We start from the raw sequence: 22,544 nt of genomic DNA, 5'->3' as shown, positions 1-22,544 counted from the left end.
TGAAAGTTCATGCCAGCTCCTTCCAGTTAGAAAATGTAAGCTATGTGAGAAACAATGTTGTGTGAGTGCTATCTAGTGGTAAGAAATATATTACAACTCAAAAGTAATGAGTTTGGAAAATGATGACCACCTGTTAGCAGTAACAGTATCAATAGCATAAATAATATTGAAAAATGATACAAAATAAATATAATATTAAAATACCAAACCAAAATTATATGTTTAACATTTACAAAATATTTTATATTATTTAAATATTTATTGTATTTAACTATCTATCTATCTATCTATCTATCTATCTATCTATCTATCTATCTATCTGTCTATCTTTCTGTCTGTCTGTCTGTCTGTCTGTCTAATTGTCTGTCTGTCTGTCTCTATCCGTCTGTGTCTGTCTCTATCCGTCTGTCCATCCATCCATCCATCCATCCATCCATCCATCCATCCATCTATCTGTCTGTCTGTCTATCTGTAATAAACAACTAGCAAGAGAGGGACAGCAGTAACAGTAACAATAGCATAAATAATATTTTAAAAATTATAAAAAAATTTATATAATATTAAAATACCAAATCAAAATGGTTTAATATTTACAAAATATTTTATATTATTTGAATATTTTATTGTATTTAACAGTCTATCTATCTATCCAATTGTCTGTCTGTCAGTCCATCCATCCATCATCTCTCTGTTTGTCTATCTGTCTGTCAATTTATTGTTTTACCTGTCTGTCTATCTATCTGGCATGTTTTTTCCTAAAATAAGTAATCTTTTGCTAATCTTTATATAAAACAACTCATCAGTCTGCAGTCTTGAAATTGGATATGTCACTTGATATGATCCCCACCAGCGCAGATGAAATGATGTTCATGCTCATAATCCTGCATTGTCAATTAAGGTCTGCTGAGCTCTGTGGGTAATGTTAGTGTATGGAAATCCAGTTTAAGACGATGGATTGAGTTTCAGCACATTCCTGAGAGGGGAGATCATGTGCAAACCCTCGGCTGCCTCACTGATTTGTTTTCACATATCAAATATTCTCACTCAGACTCAGTCCTCTATATTTTTACATACACATCGGCAGTGTATTATACACTCAGGCTCATATGCATTCTGATATTTATTTGTTCAGGACAGCCATGACTGGTCAAAGGAAATAGACATTCATAGTGAAATAAATTCATAGTGCTTTTTATATTTGATTATGCTACAAAATAGTGCTGAAAAGCCGATACAGTTTGGTGTCAGCTGGGAGCCCTCAGGGTTTTGTGTAGCGCTCTGGTCACCACAACAGGCTCATGAGTTGTAGGGAATTAGAATGTGCGCCTGAGCCATCTGCGCCCATAAAGCTCATTTGTGTCTGCTTACGAGGAGAAATTATGCATTATCTGTTCTTAAAGCAGTGGAAACACTATTGTTTCCTGGAAGGCAAGCACTTCTATTTGAGGAGAACCTTCATTGTTTTGTTACTGTTGTGAAGTTCACAGAATTCGTCATAGGTAAGAGTGTGTTTATGTCTTGTGTTTATGCACGCTATAGACTCATCTGTAGGTACTTGAAATGTTATTGTTGTGAGTTTATTGTATGTCAGGGATTCAATTAGCAAATGTACTCATCTGTGGCATTTAATCAAAAGTGTTGGAGGAATTAGTAGATGTTTTCATTTTAGCCTGTAAACAAATCAGTGTTTGTCCTGGCTTGTTTTAAATCCCCTCGTGCATGAGGCCATTTTTTGGATTGATTTTTATGAATTATGATATTGTCATTTTAGAAAGCACAAAGCCTCATAAATAATACAAAATCGAGCGATCAGTGACAGGGTGCCAATCTGAACTCTACATGTGACAGAAGTCTATCTTTTTCTTCTTTGGATGAGCAGACACACAGTAGCTCTATTCACATCAGCTGTGGTGTTCTTGACTTGACATGGATTACTTTACTTTTCATCCTCTTATAATGAGATGAGGAGCTGTGCGTTTGTTCACCGATTTGACATGCCCTTGTTATATTGACGTCTTCAGCCAATGTATCAAATCAAATAGGAAATTAATGAATAACCACACACTGGTTTCCATTTTTTATGAGGATTTTCCATAGACATAATGGTTTTTATACTGTACAAACTGTATTTTCTATCCTGTTATCCTAAGCCTACCCATCATAGAAAGCTTTCTGCTATTTTAGATTTTTAAAAAATCATTCTGCATGATTTAAAAGCTGTTTTACTCATAGAGACCAAAAACAAAGACAAAAACACAGCAAAATTACAAAAATTTTAATTATTTTCATTTGAATTTAAAATCTAATTTAAATATAATGATAAAAAAAAGGTCAAGTTCCCCTCAAGGTCAGAATTTACTGATATAAACTTCCTTGTGTGTCCCCATAATGTAGGGAATACCATATATATGTGTGTGTGTGTGTTTGTGTGTGTGTGTGTGTGTGTGTGTGTGTGTAAACTGAAATTAAAACTAAAACCATTAAAAAAATAATTACCTGAAATAAAATAAACATTAACTGAATGAATAAATCTATAAAAAACTATATAGACATACATAATTAAAAAAAGAAATACAAAAATGCAGCAAAATTAATCAAACTTTAACTAAAATTTAAATTATTTTAATTTTAATGTAGCATATAATTTAAAATATAATCTCAATGATACTGAAATAACACAAGATGTTATAAATGTTATCATATATACACAGCATGACATATACACAGCATATATATATATATATATATATATATATATATATATATATATATATATATATATATATATATATATAAAAAAAATATTTTGTGATTGTTAGTAATTTACTAGTAATTTACTTTTTACTTAGTGCATGTTACTGTGTGATTTTAATTATATACATATACTTTATTGTATACAATAGTAATAATAATAATGTTAAAGCTATAGTAATTAATCTAGAAAATGTGTAATATGGAGATTGGTAGATATGGTATAGATATGGAGATATGGTATGAAGTGTTACTATGAACACATGCAATTACAACAATAATCACAAGAGGACAGTATTCTACTTTTCAGATGTTCACATCGCATTAATACAGAAAGGTTCCTCTCAGTGTAATTGATTTGGAAGGTGCGCATCTGTTACAGGTTTCATTTGATTGATTCTTTTATTTCTGCGTGCATTAAGAGAGAAATTCATTTAATTCATGTCCTCATTTAAAATAATCCTGTGCTAATCTCTGTGCGTTTGACTATTTAGATGGTTCACTTACCTTTAACAAAAAAGAATACCAGCATGTTTAGAATAAAATCACCATGAGGTAAATATTGTTATGGTTTGCAAAAGTCAGGCATATCATGGTTAGTGTGTAGGCCTAAACCTGTTTTCTTATTGTAACTCAAGTCTTCAAAGTCCAGGAGAAACATCCTCACAAAGTTTGCATGCTTTCAAAACCTTTTTGGCCCACAGTGTCCCAAAGTAGATTTACCTTCAATAACCATTTATTAAATCTCTGCCCCATTAAAGTCGCAAGCTTCCAAGAGCTGGCTGCATTAATCCTGATTACAGGCTGTCAAGCGGGGGAAACGGGGTCTATGTGTCAAGCGTGTCATCGAGAGATGTTTTATCCTCATCTGCGTCTTTCTATCTTCAGTTAAGGGCGGGAGAACCCAAAGAATGAACATCGGGAGATGAGTTTGAGCGCTGATAGTGCAGGGACCGCTTTAGAGACAGAGCAAAAGAGGGTCTTAGAGGGTCCGACACGGTCATGAGTCTCTGAGGTGCGGAGTGAACCGGACACATGGAGTGGGGCGGTAGAAGAGCCAGTGGCTCCATCAAACGGGCCTCCATCAAACGCTCAGCATCAATGTCTCAGAAGGTAAGAGTGTCCACCGCTTTAGGGAGGTTTAGGCTGTTACCTTGAGTTTGATTCAGTGATCTAGAGGTGATTGAAATTAGTGAAAATATGTTGTTCTTTATGAGTGAAGTCAGGTGTATGTGACATGATACTGAAACAACTAAACCCTATAACTAAAACAATAACTTAAACTAAAACCATTAAAAAACATTACCAAAAATAAAATAATTTACTGAAATAAAATAAAATGTAAACTACCGTATTTTAACTTTATTTTAAGTTTCAACTTCTTTTTGTTTAGTTTTGGTACTAAAATAACAAAAACTAAATAAACCACAGCTAAAACTTAATACAACTATATAGACATATTTAAAAAAGAAAAAAAGCACACAACAAAATTACTATTACAAATATTAAAATAAAATCTAACTCTAAATGTTAACAACGATATAATAGTGATACTAAAATGACATGGATTCACAGGTTTATGTCTCAGCTAAAGGGTTTAGTTTTCATCAGCTTTAAGAATGTGAAAGATTGGAGAAGACATGACCAATCAACTTGGGCTACGTATTCTTATAATTCTTTCCATAATGCACTTCTAATGCAAAATCAGTACTGCTTGTTATTATTTCTTTACATATTATGTGCTTTTTAACTTAAGCTTCAGCATTGTAAAATTTATATTATATTATATTATACAACTGTTAAGCATTTTCAAACAGTGTGTGTGTGTGTGTGTGTAAATATTCAGATGTAACCCCCTTTGTAATCATTAACATTTTCATAAGTAATTGTAATTTAATTACACTTTTTTTCTCAGTAACTGTAACAGATTACAGTTACATTTATTTGTAATTAAATTACGTACCACCATTACATGTAACTAGTTACTACCCAACACTAATTATATTTTAGAAATAATATAATATAATATGTGATCCTGGACCACAAAAGCAGTCTTAAGTCACTGGGGTATATTTGTAGCAATAGCCAAAAATATGTTGTATGGGTCAAAATTATCCATTTTTCTTTTATGCCAAAAATCATTAGGATATTAACCTCATGTTCCATGAAGATATTTTGTAAATTTCCTACTGTAAATATATCAAAACTTAATGTTTGATTAGTAATATGCATTGCTAACAACTTCATTTGGACAACTTTAAAAGCGATTTTAATTTTTTTGCACCCTCAGATTCCAGATTTTCAAATAGTTGTATCTCGGCCAAATATTGTTCTATCCTAACAAACCATACATCAATGAGAAGCTTATTTATTCAGATTTCATGTGATGTATAAATTTCAATTTAGAAAAAATGACACTTAGGGTTTTGTCGTCCAGGATCACATATATTTATATATATGTGATTATATATATGATCAAATATATGATTATATTTACACCTTTGTTGAAGTTTTTGGAAAGGGATAATGTAAAAAATTAATTTCTTCACTCTTTAAAACTTGCTGATTATCTTTACAGTTGTAGCTTTAACAACGGCCACTGCTACGAATTGGAAAAACAAATTTAACTTGTTATAATGTTGCAAAATATGAAGCTAGAGATGTATTATATAAAACAGATTTGCATCTTTGATTTAAATCTCTTACTAATCCAACTCCTAATCACAAGAGAAAGCAAAAGGGCAGTTCCAGCCCAATGCAACTTTCTCCGGCAGCAGCAGAATGAGCAGCACCTCTGTGGTTTGATGCTCCTCCGCTGCCTCTAATCCCCATAATGCCCAGTATGAGCACCAGCAGCTGGGCAAGATTATAAGCACTTTACCTCCCTACTTTCAAATGTATGCTTTCATGTGATTAAGACTGAAAATATAGCTTTCAATAAGGAATCAAATATATCTTTACATTGGTAGCCTCTCAACCCATGTCGAGTGACGCACTTTCTGATGTAATACATGTAGGAATTGTCAAAGTAAGCAAGTTTACTCAAAATCTTCCAGTAGTGGGTAAATAGGTCAGAATGCATAAATCCAATTCCTGTGAAGATTTACAAACCCTAGAAATTAGTGTTTAGTGAATAAATGCAATCATAAGTAATGCCTTTATTATTTTCTGTACAGTAAAAACAGGGGTTTTCTTGAAAAAGATGACAGCACATGCAAATAGACGTACAAACAAAATGTTGAGGGATGTGTGTCCAGTCTGAGTAAATGAGGAAAGAAGGATATGATTGTTACTAAAACACTTCCTTTGACATTTGCATGCATCCTCCAAAATTTACAGTCATTTCTCTTTCGGTCTCTGCCCCTTCCCCCTCTCTCAAAGACAGACAAAAACACTCTCACACAAACATAGTTGTCTAAAAAATGTGTCTTATGACTAAGAAATCTCAAGGCTAATCAGTGACATGTTGGTCTCATGTGATGATGGCTAACTGGATTTTCAAACCCACAGAGACAATGAGTCTTTTTAGAGGCAGAGTAAGAAGGGGAAAGCACTGTTTTAAAAAGGTTAAGTATGTTAAACTTAAACCCAGAAATCCACATGCCTATTGTCTCCAGACCTAGTATAACCTCTATAAAACTTAAAACTAACAATTTATTTGCAAGTATGATATTTCTCCCTCTCTTGCTAGTTGTTTATTACAGACAGACAGATAGATGGATGGATGGATAGACAGACAGACAGACAGACAATTGGATAGATAGATAGACAGACAGACAGATAGATAGATAGATAGTCAGACAATTGGATAGATAGATAGATAGATAGATAGATAGATAGATAGATAGATAGATAGATAGATAGATAGATAGATAGATAGATAGACAGAGAATTTAATAGATAGACAATTGGATAGATAGACAGACAGACAGACAGACCGGCAGACCGGACGGACAGATCGAATTTTAAATATACATTAAGTGTTTTTACAAGGTTGTGAGTTGAACTGTGAGCACAAATCAAATCCCACACTGCTCATTAGTTCTAAGGAATGGGTCACCGGACTGTTGCCCTCTCATGTGATCTTCAGTGTCTAGTTTTGGAAAGGCTCATCATACAATTTATGACGTGTGTGAACAGACAATGCCATATCTAAATTTCAGTAAGTATGTATTTACTGTAATTACTGCATCTTTGTGAGTTTTGCCTGTACAATGTGAAAATGCAGACTTGTACAAAAACTGTGGGAAAGATTTGCATAAACATTTAATCTGATTTCCCCCTTTCAGCTCTCACAAATCACAGCTGCAATCCTATTTATGAACAAATGCCTTTTTAGTTGAGCAACAACGTGCGAGATGTCTAACTATGTGGAAAGACTCAATAGTGTTGATTGTTGCCAGGTTTGCTTATAGGCCTTGTTAATTTAAGCAAGAAAATCTGATTTTTCCTTCTAGAGAGCTTTTGTGCATTTTCCGAACAAAGCTCTTTCAGCGGATTTGAGTTTTAATTGCTGTGGATAATGAGTTTAAACTAGCCGAAATAAGTGCGTCACACTGGCTGAACTACTGCAGTAGCAAGAGCCCTTTGTCTTGAGAGCTTTAATTACCAGTTGTCCACATGCATTTTGACGACAGCACTGAACTGCTGAAAGAGTGATGGTTGAGGAAAGAACCCATTGAAAAGCACTTTAAACCAATGATCTCACCATTTCTATTTGACCCATAAAGTGCAAAAATAGATATCTTAATTTAGGGTGGAATCTCCCCATGTTTTCAATGGTTGACCAAGCAGCCCTGCTGATTAATAGATTTTAAACCAGCCCAATGTGGTTATATAGGTTCCATGCCCAATTCCAAATTAGTCAGTCTGGTCTGTTTTGAGGGCATTTTAAAGCTGGTCATGCTAATAGACCCAAGCAAACACCAGCTTGGACTGATTTACTGAATATTTACTGTTTTACAACTACTGGTCACTCAAACCCTCTCAAAATAATTTGTGAATATCTTCACAAATGTAACTTCTCGAATCAACTGATGAAACACCCTCTATTGAGTAGAGTTCCTCACTTAAAGGCTTCTCTTCTTTTGTGTAAAAGACTGTTAGTCAGTAGCGTCATCAATGCTTAGACGTGATTGTTAGTCCGTCAGAACCGTTTCCCCCCCTCAACACGGTTGGTGAAATTAGAGATTAACAACAATTAGTATTGGATGACCTTGCCCCCAACTGGAGTCCTGTCATGTCTTAACTAGGCCTCTTTTCAAAAGAATGTCTGTTCCCAATTCTCTCAATTATGCAAATTGGGCTTGATATCAAAGTGGTCAGAGGAGGGTGACACTTTCGAATGAAAAGCTTTGATGAGTTCCCATTCCTGTCCATTTCTAGATACAAACCTGACTCTCTACATCAACTTCCGAGAAGTGTTTGTGGTAGAAAAGCCGTTTCTCAAGGTTTTCTGAGCTTAAGAAGTGTGTTTCACGGGGGTTGTGAAGCTATCAAAGTAGATTTGTTGTGCTTTGCTCCAGCGAGGGATGAAAATACCCTGTGGGCAAGGAGAGAGGGGTCATGGGACTCCCAAAAGGATTACCTTGAACTGGAGTCATGGGACGTGCCCCGAACAAAGAGCCTGCTCACATGCTCATCATATGAACAGCCCCTCATAAAGTGGTGAAGTTTCATGTCCTGTGGGATTCATTGGGCGCCGGCGCTCTGGGAAAGAGCACCCCTCGCCAGCGGAGCTCCAGGAGGGATCGCTGATGCCGAAAGTTTCTCTTTGGCACCTTCTTAATGTCGATTAGAGGCTCTACAGGTAGGACCCCGGCTAGCTAACTCTGGGTGACCAGAAGGAACTGTGGTCTACTGATGTGATGATGGGGTAGGAATGATCAGGATTGGGATTACGAGATTGTAGTATTGGGAATGATTTACAATAGTTTTTCTCGCTTCTCTTGACGCAACAACAAAAGTTTTTAAAAAATTAGGAGGTGACAAACTTTATAAACTATGAATTTATTGATTTATACTTAAAATTGTGCAATGGAAAGCCATGGTTTTGTGGGTTTCTAATGTGTTCTGTCTTTCTTATCTCTAATGTTCTGACTGATTTTTCGAGGGAGATTTGCCTCAAAAGCTTTTGTCTTAATTAGGGCTGAACCAACAAAAGCCCAGACAGATATTGCTTTGAACCAAAGGTTATTTTTGTCCAGTGCTGGAGCACAAAGCTGGCACGACAGAATCTTTTTCGAAAGCTAAAAATGTTGGTGGGTTTCCATGGAACTTTCTCAGAACAGAAAAAAAGAGATAAATGGTCTGGAGCAGAGTTTGCACTCTAATTTGCTATGCACCTAATAATTTCAGGCAAAACAGGCTACAGCCTGGATCTGGTCAATGACTCTGGATGTTCTTGCATTCAACTCATATCCACACATCTTGAAGCAACAGTCAGTTGTTTTGTGGTTTTAGTAGCTGACTGTAAAAGACCAGCATTATCTTTGTACTAGTAGATTCCTAAAAGCACACTTATCACTGGTAATGGTGAACAAATGCGTTTCACCAGAAGTCTCCATAGTTAATCACTTTAGACATTTGCCATCTACATATTTTCTCTTCCATGTGTTCTGTATATCTACGGCTTGTGCATACTGTACCACTCATACTTTAGTAAGGATTATCATTGCAAAGAGGATTTGCTCTATTTACTCTGGGCAAACTCAAGGGACTAAAAGCAGTTCTTGCTGTAATTGATGTTATACATATATTAATATGGTCGAATGGTACATTGAATATGTGTAATGTTGTAGGTTTGTGCTTGTATAACCAAACTACTATTTTATTTTATTTTATTTTAATCATTTGAATTTATCTTCATAATTATGTGAATTGTGAACTTTCTTCTGACTTATTTTTCCCTTTCTGCTTCTTTGGGGCGGAAACTTATTTATTTTATTTTAGTTTATTATTTGATTTACTGTCTTTTCTTGTCTGTTTCTTAGGGCCAGAAAGCTTGGATTGAAAAAACCTTTCACAAAAGAGAATGTATCCACATATTTCCAGCCAAGGACCCAACGCGGTGAGCTTTCCTATTTTGACCCATTTCAAAAGAACACGTAGCTACATATAATGACACCATTGTGCGAAACAAATTACCTCTATGACTCATTCTGTTTTGAGGCTTTTTAGACTCTTATGTAATGAGGGGTGATGTGTGACATCATAAGCCCTTTCACAGATCACTGTGTGGGCATGTTTCAAGGCTGGATGTGAGGGGGGCAGTGTAGTTCAGTCCACCACACTTCCTGTCTGTGGAGGGATGCCAGAGTGTGCACTGATGCATGTACCCATTGAACATTGACTGCAGTTTAGATACAGCCCTGATAGGTGGTCTACGTGCACAGAAAAACAGGCAATACTCTCAAACCAAATTATTTTCATGATGAAATGTCAGCTAATTGAGTTACGTAAGCAACATCCTGTTGCATGCAATAAAACAAACCTCCAGCATTACTTCTGCTGTGATTTTCCTCAGGTGCGCCTGTGGTTATCTAGTGACTCAACACACGGCCATTGCAGCAGGCGCCATCACCAACAAGCCCTCCGAAGGGAACCAGCTTGTGCAAGTGGACCCTCCTCAGGAGAAATGGTTGGTGGTCAAACATACCCAGACCATCCTCACAGATGCCTATGGTACCATTGAATTTCAAGGAGGAGGATTTATCAACAAAGCCATGGTATTTTGAACATTATGGGGTGAATTTACTAACTTGTTATATTATTATTGATCCTAGTATTTTGACCCAAAAGCTGAGTTTTATTTGATAACCACCTGTAAGCGAAGGACAATACAAATTTCTCAGTTAATTCCCTCTCGAGATTTGAAGTCTAAATAATCCAACAATTGTAAGTAAAGAACCATGTTAGCATAGTTCACGCAGTGAGGAAATAAACATATTTCATTCAAGAAAAACAGTTAAATCTGACATTAAGCGTATAATTCAATATCTCTTACAGTATATTCGGGTGTCATATGATACTAAGCCGGACAGCTTGCTGCATCTCATGGTGAAGGAATGGCAACTGGAGTTGCCCACGCTGCTTATATCAGTTCATGGTGGCCTCCAGAACTTTGACCTGCAGCCCAAACTCAAGCAAGTTTTTGGGAAAGGCCTGATCAAGGCTGCCGTGACCACCGGAGCATGGATCTTCACTGGTGGAGTCAGCACTGGTAGGTATTTTTTGAGTACAACAGGGATGGGCAACTCCGGTCCTGGAGGGCCACTGTCCTGCAAAGTTTAGCTCCATCTCCACTCAAACATACCTGGAAAAAAGGTGTGTTTAGTTGGGGATAGAGGTAAATTCTGCAAGACAGTGATCCTCCAGGACCAGAGTTGCTGATCCCTGGTCAACAGGTATGATTCCAATCCACATGGATCCCTTGGATCCAACATTTGCATCCATATTCAATTTGGTTTGGTATCAGATCTAGTTAAGAAGGTTTCCTAATCTGTTTTATATTACTTTCATAATGTAGGAGTGATCCGGCACGTTGGAGATGCTTTGAAGGATCACTCTTCTAAATCCAGAGGGAAGGTGTGTGCTATAGGCATCGCTCCATGGGGAATCCTGGAGAGCAAAGAGGATCTAATTGGAAAAGATGTAAGCACGAACTATCGGTGTATAATACAAAACATGATGGTGCTCATAAACTTATGAAAAGATTATTGAATAAGGCGTTATGCTACATCATCTAACAGTTGAAGCTTCATACTTGTCTACTGGCATCTGCATTATGTTCCTCTTCAGGTGAACAAACCATACCAGGCCATCTCCAATCCTCTGAGCAAACTTGCCGTTCTCAACAATAGCCATTCGCACTTCATACTATCTGATAACGGCACATGTGGGAAATACGGGGCGGAGGTCAAACTACGCAGGCAGTTGGAGAAACACATCTCCCTCCAGAAGATTAACACGCGTAAGTGCGGTAGCATCAGCAAATCTTATCTGATTTAGGTTTAATGTACCTCTGATCCTAAGAGGGCATATTTGAAAGCATGCTAAGGGTTTGAATGACGCGAGATATATCCTGATTATCCGTAATGGAGTTCATGGGGTCAGGGACCAGTGGAGATATGATCTAGGCATTCTAGATTTGATCAAGGCTTTGGTGTCTGTGACCTGTGGGTTTCCCTTTGTCATCCTATGCCTGGAGCTCGTGATAAGGCAGGGACAGCAAAGGGAGGCTCAGCTGTCACCACTCACATCGTCATCTGGGATCAGACCTGGGAGAGTCAAATTAAAATGATTGTACTCCCCCACTTCTCTGACTTTTAAATACCTCTCTTTTGTTAATCATAAAAGGGCTTTTTAAATTTTTAATGTGCATGCATTTTGAGTAATTGAAAATAAGATTTACAGCGCAAAACACCCAAAAGGCTCGAACATTCAGGCTAATGTTTTGTAATAGTATTATATTGATACGTGCACAATCCCTGTACCAAGAAATACAAAACATTTAGTTAAGTGAATTGCTTTTTTTTCTGTATATGCATGTTAGGACTGGGCCAGGGTGTACCGGTGGTATGTCTGATTGTGGAGGGGGGTCCCAATGTGATCTCGATTGTCCTGGAAAGCCTGCGTGAGGAACCACCTGTGCCTGTAGTGGTTTGTGATGGCAGTGGTCGAGCCTCTGACATTATTTCCTTCGCCCACAAATATTCTGAAGTTGAAGGGTGAGTATTAATAGTCATTATTACACAGATCTCTGGAATGCTTGATTCTAAATGATCTATCACAATATTCTTTGTTCAAATGTTCGATATAATTGAGAAATATTTAAATAATTAATTTGTTTAGATAGACCTTTTGCTTCGCCCTGAAGGGGTCCAGATGCCTCTGTAGGGGTTTATGTCTAGAAATGAATAGCTAGATGCACATTATCCCATGAATTTCTAGTATTGACCCATCTTTAATAGAATGACTGTGAATTAGTTGTCAAAACTATTCATTATCACAACTGAATTGTATTTTATAGACTGGTAAATGAAGACGCAAAAGAGCAACTGCTGGTCACCATCCAGAAAACCTTTAACTACAACAAAATGCAGTCAGGGCAAATTCTGCTCATGGTCATTGAATGCATGAAGAAGAGGGAGTTGGTAAGTATCTACAGTAACATCCATCAACACAAACCCACTCTCTGCTTAAACCAGCCTAAGATAGTCTTAGTGGGTCTCTCATTCTGGTCAGGTCTTCTTGTTTTAGATTGGCTTTGGATACTTTTCAGCTTGGAGACCAGCTTAAGACCAATTTGGCCAGTCTGGGAGACCAGCTAGACCAGACTAAACTAGCGAAGACCAGCAAATCAACCAAGGCTGGTTTTAGATTTTTTTTTCATTTTTTCAAATATACATTTAAAACAACAATAATAATAATATACATATAAAAACAACTAAGAATAAAATGTTTTATATTTTTTTAACTCTTTGTGCAACCTTTCATCAATAAACATTTCCATTCGTTATTCATTTTGTCATGTGTCTTTATTCATGTGTCTCTCTCATATATCCATCTGCATTTGCTCCCTTGTTGTATTAACTGGTACAAAACATCATATCGCATCACATCCTTTCATATCAGGAGCGACTAGTTCTTCTGCTTATGAGACCGTTGTGATTAACAAATGCTTTCAGACTTCATATGTTAGAACGGACTTCACAATCACTATATACAGTACTTGCCTATAGACTATATATGACCTATAGGATGATCCAGTGCACTCTGGGAGCTTGGTTAATGGTAATATTTGTGCCGGTGCAGCTTTAACTGAGGCTAAGTGATGTGTTAAGTATTTAGTAATACTGCCTCAGGACAGGAGATAATCTGTAGCTCTATACATCTGGACTAGGATCAGTGTAGTGCCACCTGTTCTTGCCGACCCGCTACGTTCATTCACCCTGTTCCTGAATATGAGCAGATGGGGGGGAAGGAGGGTGGATCCATTTCTCTCTAATCCACACTGAACATCTCCTCCGCTTATTTCAGTGACATCATATCTCGTTGTCTGGCTTTAGATAGAGTAATGGCCTTCCACAACAGTGTTTTTACATTAAATGCTAATGTATGTTAAGAGCTCAAATGTCCACATGCGTACATAAGCATTTCCATTATATGGATATTAGGTACACAAATGTACAACTTTCAAGCCTACTATTAAACATGAATTGATAGCTTAACATATGCTATTATGAAAGCAAGCATGCTATAGTGTTTCCCTAAGCCATCTGTGTCCAAATGGTTTGCTTCAACCAAGATATTAAACATGAAATGAACTAGCATTCATTCTCAAAATATTATAAAGAGTTCAATTTAAGATGTCACCCCTCCCATTGCAGCCATGAGGTACTAATCTAAAAGCCCAGACTCCACCATGAGTCTCTCATTAGCAATGCATGCTAACACTCAGGAATGTCTTGGAACAGGGCCACTAGTCCATGCCAACGTGATTACATTTAAGATTAACATACATGTGACTGCAACTGCAAAAGTAATTGCATTTGATACTAGACATCCTAAACAAGAAAAGCAGTATTACGTAATTTGAGAGGGAAATAAGCTAGTTATGCAGAGTGTGAATAAGAATGTCCCGCTAATGCTAATAAAATGTCCATTCATTTGTCGGAAGGGAAGTTGTGGCCTAATGGTTAGAGAGTCGGACTCGTAACCCAAAGGTTTGTAGGTGGGGGGAGTGAATGTAAAGCTCTCTCCCGCCTTCAATACCATAACTGAGGTGCCCTTGAGCAAGGCACCGAACCCCCAACTGCAGCAAAAAAAATGGCTGCCCACTGCTCCGGGTGTGTGTTCACGGTGTGTGTGTGTTCACTGCTGTGTGTGTGCGCGCTTTGGATGGGATAAATGCAGAGCGCTAATTCCTAGTATGGGTCACCATACTTGGCCACATGCCACTTCACTTTCATTTCCACCACAGTAATTCTTTCATCATCCTCATCCAAAAAAAATGTATGTATATCAAAAATGTTGCTGCCCCGTTTAACTTGGTATATGTAGATAACAGTGTTTCGAATGGGTGCTGAGGGACAAGATGACATTGAAATGGCTATCCTCACTGCGTTACTGAAAGGTATCGTGAATACGCAGACCTTCTGAAATACCACAGATTTGGTTCATGGTTTAGAAATTAACTATAATGTGTGTTCGTTGTACTTAAGGAACAAACGCATCAGCTCCAGATCAGCTGAGCTTGGCTCTGGCTTGGAATAGAGTGGATATAGCACGCAACCAAATCTTTGTGTATGGACACAATCTACCAGTATGTGAAATAATCTATATCCAAGAAATAAGAAAATATTTATTTCACAGAGACTTTCTTAAGTTAAAATGTTTGTTTTCATAGCCTGCAAGCGCCCTCGCTGCCATCTCCACCAGCACAGCACCATCTCATGAAAAGCAGAAAGGAGCCACTCAACGTAACAAAGGAAAGGCTAGAGGGAAAAAAGGCAAAGGAGGCAAAGCCAAACCAGAACAACCAGAGGAAACTGACCCCAGAAAGTTAGAACTACTGAACTGGGTAAGACCTTTTGCTTAGATTTTCCCTAAATGTATTATGTTTCTCATATAGTGTATCTCATTTAAATTCACCATTCATTTATATATGAAGTCTTACTGGTATTCCTAAAGTGGTTCCTAAAAACTTGCGTAAAAGATTGATCAGACGGATTTTGTCCAGCAACTCCAGAGTTCTTGAGTCTTTGATACCAATTAATTAAAAGAACCAGCTCATAAGAGTCACTTGATTGTAAATTAGACTTTAGTGTTTGTGTTGTAGGTTTTTGATTTCATGAACAGATGTGGCTCATAAGAATCATTTGTTAAGGAATCAAATTATACCATCCTTGCAGCCTGCTTTTCATTATTTTGTGGCATACAGTCTGTAGTAAAACACTGGTACACGTTAAGTGAGATATGTGAGAGACGGTTTATAGTCCACCTTTTCCAGAAAATGAATGTAGCATATATTCGACGTACTTGTGTTTAAGTTTAGTGTTTCAGCAAGCTTAGCATTCTACCTAACTTCTCGCTCGCTGTCGCCCTCTTCAGGTGAACTCCCTCGAGCAGGCCATGATTGACGCTTTGGTTCTGGACAGAGTGGATTTTGTCAAGCTCCTGCTAGAAAATGGTGTAAACATTCACCATTTTCTAACCATCCCTCGATTAGAGGAGTTATACAACACTGTAAGCACTGTAACCATTATCATTTTGGAGCTTATCACAAAGGATGTACAATAGAGCATGAGAGCAATTCATTAATCCACAGAAAAAAGACAGGCCCTGCTGTCATATTTTTTAATATTCCTCATAATTCTATTACTTAATCATATGCAATCTGTGTTATTTTGTGTTTATCAGAAACTTGGTCCTGCTAACACTCTACATATTGTCGTAAGAGATGTTAAAAAGGTAAAGCTGTCTGACTATTGAATTCTGGTTAATCCAACTTCACTGCTGAAGTTTTCTGAAGAATATATAAAAAATATAATTTTATGCATTGCTTGTATTTCGTAAAACGTAACTTGACAAACATTTCAGGAGAAATAACTTTTGTTCTTTTGATTTCAGGGGAATCTCCCACCAGATTACCAAATCACATTGATCGACATTGGACTGGTGGTGGAGTACCTGATGGGTGGAGCCTATCGCTGTAACTACACAAGAAAAAACTTCCGAGCTCTTTATAACAATCTTTATGGACTGAGGCAATTTCTTTTGATATTTCCAGGGTTCCTGGAGGGCCTTTAATTAAATTGATCTTAAATTGGAGCAGGAAGTCTTATATTTCATAAAGTCATTGCATTGAGTGTTACATGTACTGCAACAAATGAACATCTTCCTGATTACTTAAGTCTTGTTTTCCCGTACAAATATCTAGATAATTTATTGTAAGTTGTTTCTTGATTGTGATTTGCCTTTTTCTTCTGTTTCTGCTAACTTCAGGTGATACTCAGCCTCATTTTCCCACCTTTTATCCTGCTGTTGGATTTCCGTCTGGGTGATGACGTGTCTCATCAAGTCACTGCAAATAGTGAGGACAGGAAGACCAAGGATGATGATAAGTCTGGCCGGGTAAAAACTGCACCACCCCTTCTATTTAAACAAACCACTCCTTTATTAGATCAGTGTCGAGTACATAACTGAAAGCTCTTGACCTGACATTATATGAGCTTAATCCATCTGTAAACACAGGTCTTGCGTGACACATCCAGACATGATGTAGATAGAAAGTGGAAGGATTACATAATAGAAAACATATGTAGTTTGCTGATACTCTATTATTTAATCTATAAAACTCAGTATTTATAGTTAGTCCTGTGGGGAAAAACAGTACGGGAACTCTAGCACAGTGGTTAATGCTGCATCAAACGGCTTCTTAATCTTATGTTTGGTCTGGTTAAAACAAATCCAGGTTGATTTGGTGATTTAGATTTTAGAGAGGATGCTGTTTCTATGAATTCTGCCTGTTGTAAAACCACCTCATGTACATCTAGGATGCCAATGCAGATACAGCCTCTAAGAAAGGAGATGAGGAGGAAGGTAATAAGAAAATGAGACGGATTCCTATTGGAACAAAGATCTATGAGTTCTACAATGCCCCTTTCACCAAATTTTGGTTCAATACTGTGAGTAAAAAATTAATCCGTCCATCCATTTTCCAAACTGTTTGTCTTATTTAGGGCAGTCTATCCCAGCATCTTGAGCCATAGGCAGGGAAATACTCTGAAAGGATTGAGTAGAATATATTATAGAATATTTTTTTTTACTATATTATTTTTAAAACAATAACTAAAACTATATTGAAATCCAAAATCGGTTTGCATTGGACAGATTTCCTACCTTGGCTATCTCATGCTGTACAATTATATAGTACTGGTGAAGATGGAGCGTTGGCCATCCTTACAAGAATGGATCGTCATTTCATACATCATCACTTTGGGGTTGGAGAAAGTCAGACAGGTAAAGATGTCAATCTCTCCTTAAAACACCACTGCAGCCACATCTCTAGAAATAGATGCAAAAATAGTGCAATCAACCCAAACCCAGTAACAAAGAATCAGCTTGTAGCCTATATCTGATACTATTGCCTCCAGATTTTGATGTCAGAACCAGGCAAGCTCAGGCAAAAGATAAATGTGTGGTTGGAAGAGTACTGGAACATCACAGACCTGGCGGCCATCTCGACCTTCTTGCTTGGGCTACTACTTAGGCTGCAAAATGAACCTTACATGGGCTACGGCCGTGTGATCTACTGCGTGGACATTATCTTCTGGTATATCCGCGTACTGGACATATTTGGAGTCAACAAGTACCTAGGACCCTACGTCATGATGATTGGGAAAATGGTAATGCAATTTATTTTATATTTATCTGTTATACCTTTAGACCTTGTACACTTGATTATCAACTGTATGGACTTTTGACTTCAATAAGCTGCCACCTGCCTTGCAGATGATTGACATGCTGTACTTTGTGGTGATCATGTTGGTGGTCCTGATGAGTTTCGGCGTGGCACGGCAGGCTATCCTCCACCCAGACGAGGAGCCCACATGGCGCTTGGCTCGCAACATCTTCTACATGCCTTATTGGATGATCTACGGAGAGGTGTTTGCAGATTCGATAGACCGTAAGACTAGAATTTATAGTAAGATTTTGTTTCCTGCCTCCAGGGTAGATAGATGGCATTTAACAGTTTGATCCACCTTCCTAACACCTCACTAATATCTCCATCACCTATGTGATCCTGCTGTTTGTTGCTGCTTCCCCTATAACAGGGTTCCTCAAATCTTGCCCTGAAGGGGCCAATACGCTGCAGAGTTTAGCTCCAACCCTGATCAAACTGACCTACCTGTGATTTTCTAATGATCCTGAAGACATTGATTAGCTTGCTCAGGTGTGTTTGATTAGGGTTAGAGCTAAACTCTGCAGGAAAGTGGATCTCATGGGCCAGATTTGAGGATCCCTGCCCTATAACATCATGCCTAGTGCCTTTCTTGTTGTGTTAGGAACCTTTTGAGAATTCAGTCTTATAACTTTCAAATTTGGAGACAGAAAAATGTGTTGTCAAATTGTGGTTATTTCAGTATTTCAGGCTGTATGCCATTACTCTGCCATACACATTGCAGCAGTTTCTAGTTGATTATCCTGCCTGTCTGTTGATTAAGATGTTGGATTTGATTAATTCTTGCTGCATATTTTGTTCTTGTTTCTGGTTTCCACTTGCACTAACTGACTGTTTGTGACTACTTGCTCTTCTGGAATGTGCTCAAGTTTACGCAATGGAAATAAACCGTAAGCAAAACTATAAACATTTGACACAATGATAAACACTGTTTTCATGAAAAATAACCCTACTAATGGTATAGCGGCATTGGAATTGTTGTGAATGCAGAACAGATCGATTGTTGGTACTAAAATGTAACAAGAAAGCTTATTTAAACAGCCCCCTGTGGAGAAAACTTATATGATGAGGATGGGAAAAAGCTTCCACCCTGCATCCCTGGAGCCTGGCTGACTCCGGCCATCATGGCCTGTTATTTGTTAGTGGCCAACATCCTGCTTGTGAATTTGCTCATTGCTGTCTTCAAGTAAGAATGCTACCATTTCATGGTTTTGATGACTTGTTTCACTTGTAGCATGTAAAATCCAAACAATTTGTGGCTATTGGTCTTTACAAAAATGTCTTCATTGGTGAATATATTTTAACAGTTCAGTGGCGCTGCTTCACTGCTATGTGTTTTCTCTCATTAAAGCAACACATTTTTTGAGGTTAAGTCCATTTCGAACCAGGTGTGGAAGTTTCAGAGATATCAGCTCATCATGACTTTCCATGACAGGCCAGTGCTGCCTCCACCAATGATTATCTTTAGCCACCTCTACATCCTTTTTCGCAAACTCTGCTGCCGCTGTAGTAAGAAAAAGGAGGGAGAACTGGATGAAAAGGATAAAGGATTAAGTGAGTTTCATAAAATAATTAGACCAAATTATAAATGATCAAGATGCAGGTGTTCCAAGTGAATAGTAAAAGACCATGAGATAAATATTTGTTTGTATTATGTGTCTTTTCCTCATAAAGAGCTTATTCTTACCCCGGACGAGCTGAAGATGCTGTATGAGTTTGAGGAGCAATGTGTGGAGGAATATTTCAGGGAGAAAGAAGATGAGCAACAGTCCTCAAATGATGAGCGTATCAGGGTTACAAATGAAAGGTGATTTAAGTACAGGAATACGGGTAAATCTCTGAAATCCCAGTCTGCAAACTTCTTATCTATTCAATCATCACATTTACACAATCTTATTGTTCATGCTCAGGGTGGAGAACATGTCCATGCGCCTTGAGGAGGTGAATGAGAGGGAGAACACAATGAAGGCCTCCCTTCAGACAGTGGACCTTCGTTTGTCCCAGCTGGAAGACATTAATGGCCGAATGGTGAATGCCTTGGAAAGACTGGTGGGAATCGACCACTCCGAACTCACCCGGACACGCTCATCGGCCTCCTCTATTTGCGACCCCTCCTCTCTCCAACGTCACAGTAGCATCAACAGTGCTGATGGGTACAGCCTCTACCGCTATTACTTGGGTGTTGATGACCGTCCACCTGAGGAGAAAGAGGCAGATCTGAGTAAAACAATAAGCACTACAAACCTCAACACAAAGGAATATGGCCAGAATCTAGAGGTGGATATTCCAGGGGTAAAAAGACGCCTTGGCTCATGTGTGGACATCCGAATCTTCCCTTGTGATAAGGATGTTGAGGTTGAAGGGACAAAGCCAGAATCACCCAAATCTACAGTTCCTGACAACCAGACTTCTTCAGATAGAGCCACACTGAAAGAAGCCTTGATCATGGAGAGAGCAAAACTTCAGGCGACTACCTCCTACCCTCTAGAAAAGGTGAAAGCTTTTAAATACTATCCCGGAGAAATACAAAGCACATCCCCGTCCACTGTACGAAGGTGTTGGAGCACAATTTCATTTGATCAAGCAAGTGGAAGAGAACCAAATCTAGAAGGAGAAGGAATGGGTGGGTCTCCAGCTACAAGACGTTGGAGTGCTGGCTATGAGTATAAGGTACACCCTAGTCTTTTTGGTCAGACGCCAAAGGTATCAACGGTAAGACCCTTGGTAGACCAGATTGACCAATTTAGCAACAGTTTCAAGGTAGAGCAACATTCTGACCAGCCTGAGCCACAAATGCAGAGAGTTTCTTCTAGACATAGTATAGATGAGATGGGAATGCAAGACGGGGAGAAGACAATGGACAGTTCAGATGGATCAGTGAATCTTGAACGACATCAGTCAATTATTGAAGATGGGATAAGAAAGGGTGAAGAGCTACACTCAGCGGGGACGACTGGAAGACAGGCATCACTTGATGTAGATCAGGTAAATCAGGAAGAAGGGAGTGACAATGTGGACAAATGCCTGAAAGATACTGAACAGGAAGTGACAAAGGAACCAGATGATCCTGAAGGAGGTCTTGGAAAGGAGGAAAGTTCAGAGAAGCAAGACGGAGAGCAAACAGAGGAGATACCAACAGGTGTAGGTCCCTTTGATTCTGAAGTCCAAGCTGATGGTAGCCATCTGCTTCTGCCAGAAGACACAATGTTCCTCCCTGGAAGATCTAAAAGCTGGTCCACAAAACCGTGCAAGCCCTTAGAAAACAGCTTGAAAAGAGCCCACGGATCAAGCAGTGAAAGAGACCTTGCTGGAACATTTGGGGACTCTCCTGATGATCCAGGTAAACCAGCACAGAAGACAACAGACGATGCACCATCAGACGAACCGTGACCAGACACTCCAGAGGGAGTCCAATAAGAACAGCAAATTCAACAGACAAGAATGACACACACATTAAATTCTGTATATCCACCTATAACTCTATATACTTACATTAACAGTATGCACTCAGGTGTCATGATCAAGTTAACTGAGTAGCAAATCTCTGAAGCCATAGTATCAACTATCCATTATTTGTGTGCTTGCACTTAAAAGTATTTCCATCAGTATATGTATGTAATGTACAAAATACAGTATGTATCCCTGCTCACTGCTCTGGTTTTCATCGTCATTTATGTATTATGGTTTAGATGTTTTTTGACTGGTAAAATGACAGTATTATGAAATTTTATGGGCTAAAAAGTAAGGCTATGCAAACTGAACTAGTCAAAGGACAAAATGAGTCTACCTCAATGCAAAATGTTTGGAGTTAGCATGTTGTATGAGTGGTGCATTCTGTTTATGGTGGGAATAAGACTGTGAAATAGCACCATCTGTTGTTCTGGATGATGAACTGCTGAAAAAAAAGAGGAACTTTACACAGGAAAAAAATAAAATGAAGATAAGTTTATACAGTATTTACTTTGGTTATATGTAGTATAAAAGTCTACAATGAATAAAACCACACTTCAAATTCTTGTTCACATTTTCTTTGTTAAGGTTTCAACATGTTTACATAAGCATACTGTAGCTTTTCAGGAAACAGGTTGCATTATAGAGTCCAATAACATGTCATTTCTTAAAAATTCGGTCATACAATCACAAATATGAAAGAAAATACATGCATAACAATGGTCCCATCTGAATATCAGTGGTCATGATATGCTACATTTGTCAAAGTGAAATGACGATCACCAAAAATGTATTTTGAAGATTCAAACAGACCAACTCAGATTAATACAGTAGATCCAGTTCCAAGGCATTAAGGTCCCCAATATCAGCACAAGTA

General features: G+C 38.0%; 1 protein-coding gene across 1 annotated transcript; it reads left to right on the top strand.

Annotated features, from left to right (window-relative positions):
• Positions 1-1,307: 1,307 nt before the first annotated feature.
• Positions 1,308-22,229, top strand: LOC107598896 (transient receptor potential cation channel subfamily M member 1-like). The gene is made up of 26 exons (XM_016290336.1): positions 1,308-1,499; positions 3,640-3,864; positions 9,744-9,820; positions 10,277-10,478; positions 10,759-10,972; positions 11,279-11,403; positions 11,551-11,722; positions 12,305-12,479; positions 12,782-12,905; positions 14,815-14,887; positions 14,976-15,076; positions 15,161-15,334; positions 15,865-15,999; positions 16,174-16,224; positions 16,384-16,520; positions 16,668-16,671; positions 16,759-16,887; positions 17,310-17,441; positions 17,647-17,775; positions 17,910-18,161; positions 18,268-18,442; positions 19,087-19,107; positions 19,259-19,403; positions 19,569-19,771; positions 19,892-20,024; positions 20,128-22,229. Exons 2-26 carry the CDS (start codon positions 3,787-3,789, stop codon positions 21,605-21,607), a joined length of 4,641 nt encoding a protein of 1,546 aa, XP_016145822.1. The 5' UTR covers positions 1,308-1,499; positions 3,640-3,786; the 3' UTR covers positions 21,608-22,229.
• Positions 22,230-22,544: the final 315 nt, after the last annotated feature.

The sequence above is a fragment of the Sinocyclocheilus grahami genome, unplaced genomic scaffold (assembly GCF_001515645.1).
Source record: "Sinocyclocheilus grahami isolate Dianchi unplaced genomic scaffold, SAMN03320097.WGS_v1.1 scaffold257.1, whole genome shotgun sequence".
Lineage (NCBI taxonomy): Eukaryota > Metazoa > Chordata > Actinopteri > Cypriniformes > Cyprinidae > Sinocyclocheilus > Sinocyclocheilus grahami.
This window is presented reverse-complemented; position numbering and strand designations above follow the sequence as displayed.

Excerpts from the sequence above, each read along its gene's own strand:
- LOC107598896 (XM_016290336.1), top strand. The coding sequence starts at position 3,787 with ATGGAGTGGGGCGGTAGAAGAGCCAGTGGCTCCATCAAACGGGCCTCC. Across the intron at positions 17,442-17,646 it reads CCAAATTTTGGTTCAATACT|ATTTCCTACCTTGGCTATCT; the intron begins GTGAGTAAAAAA and ends TGCATTGGACAG. Across the intron at positions 18,443-19,086 it reads GTTTGCAGATTCGATAGACC|TTTACGCAATGGAAATAAAC; the intron begins GTAAGACTAGAA and ends AATGTGCTCAAG.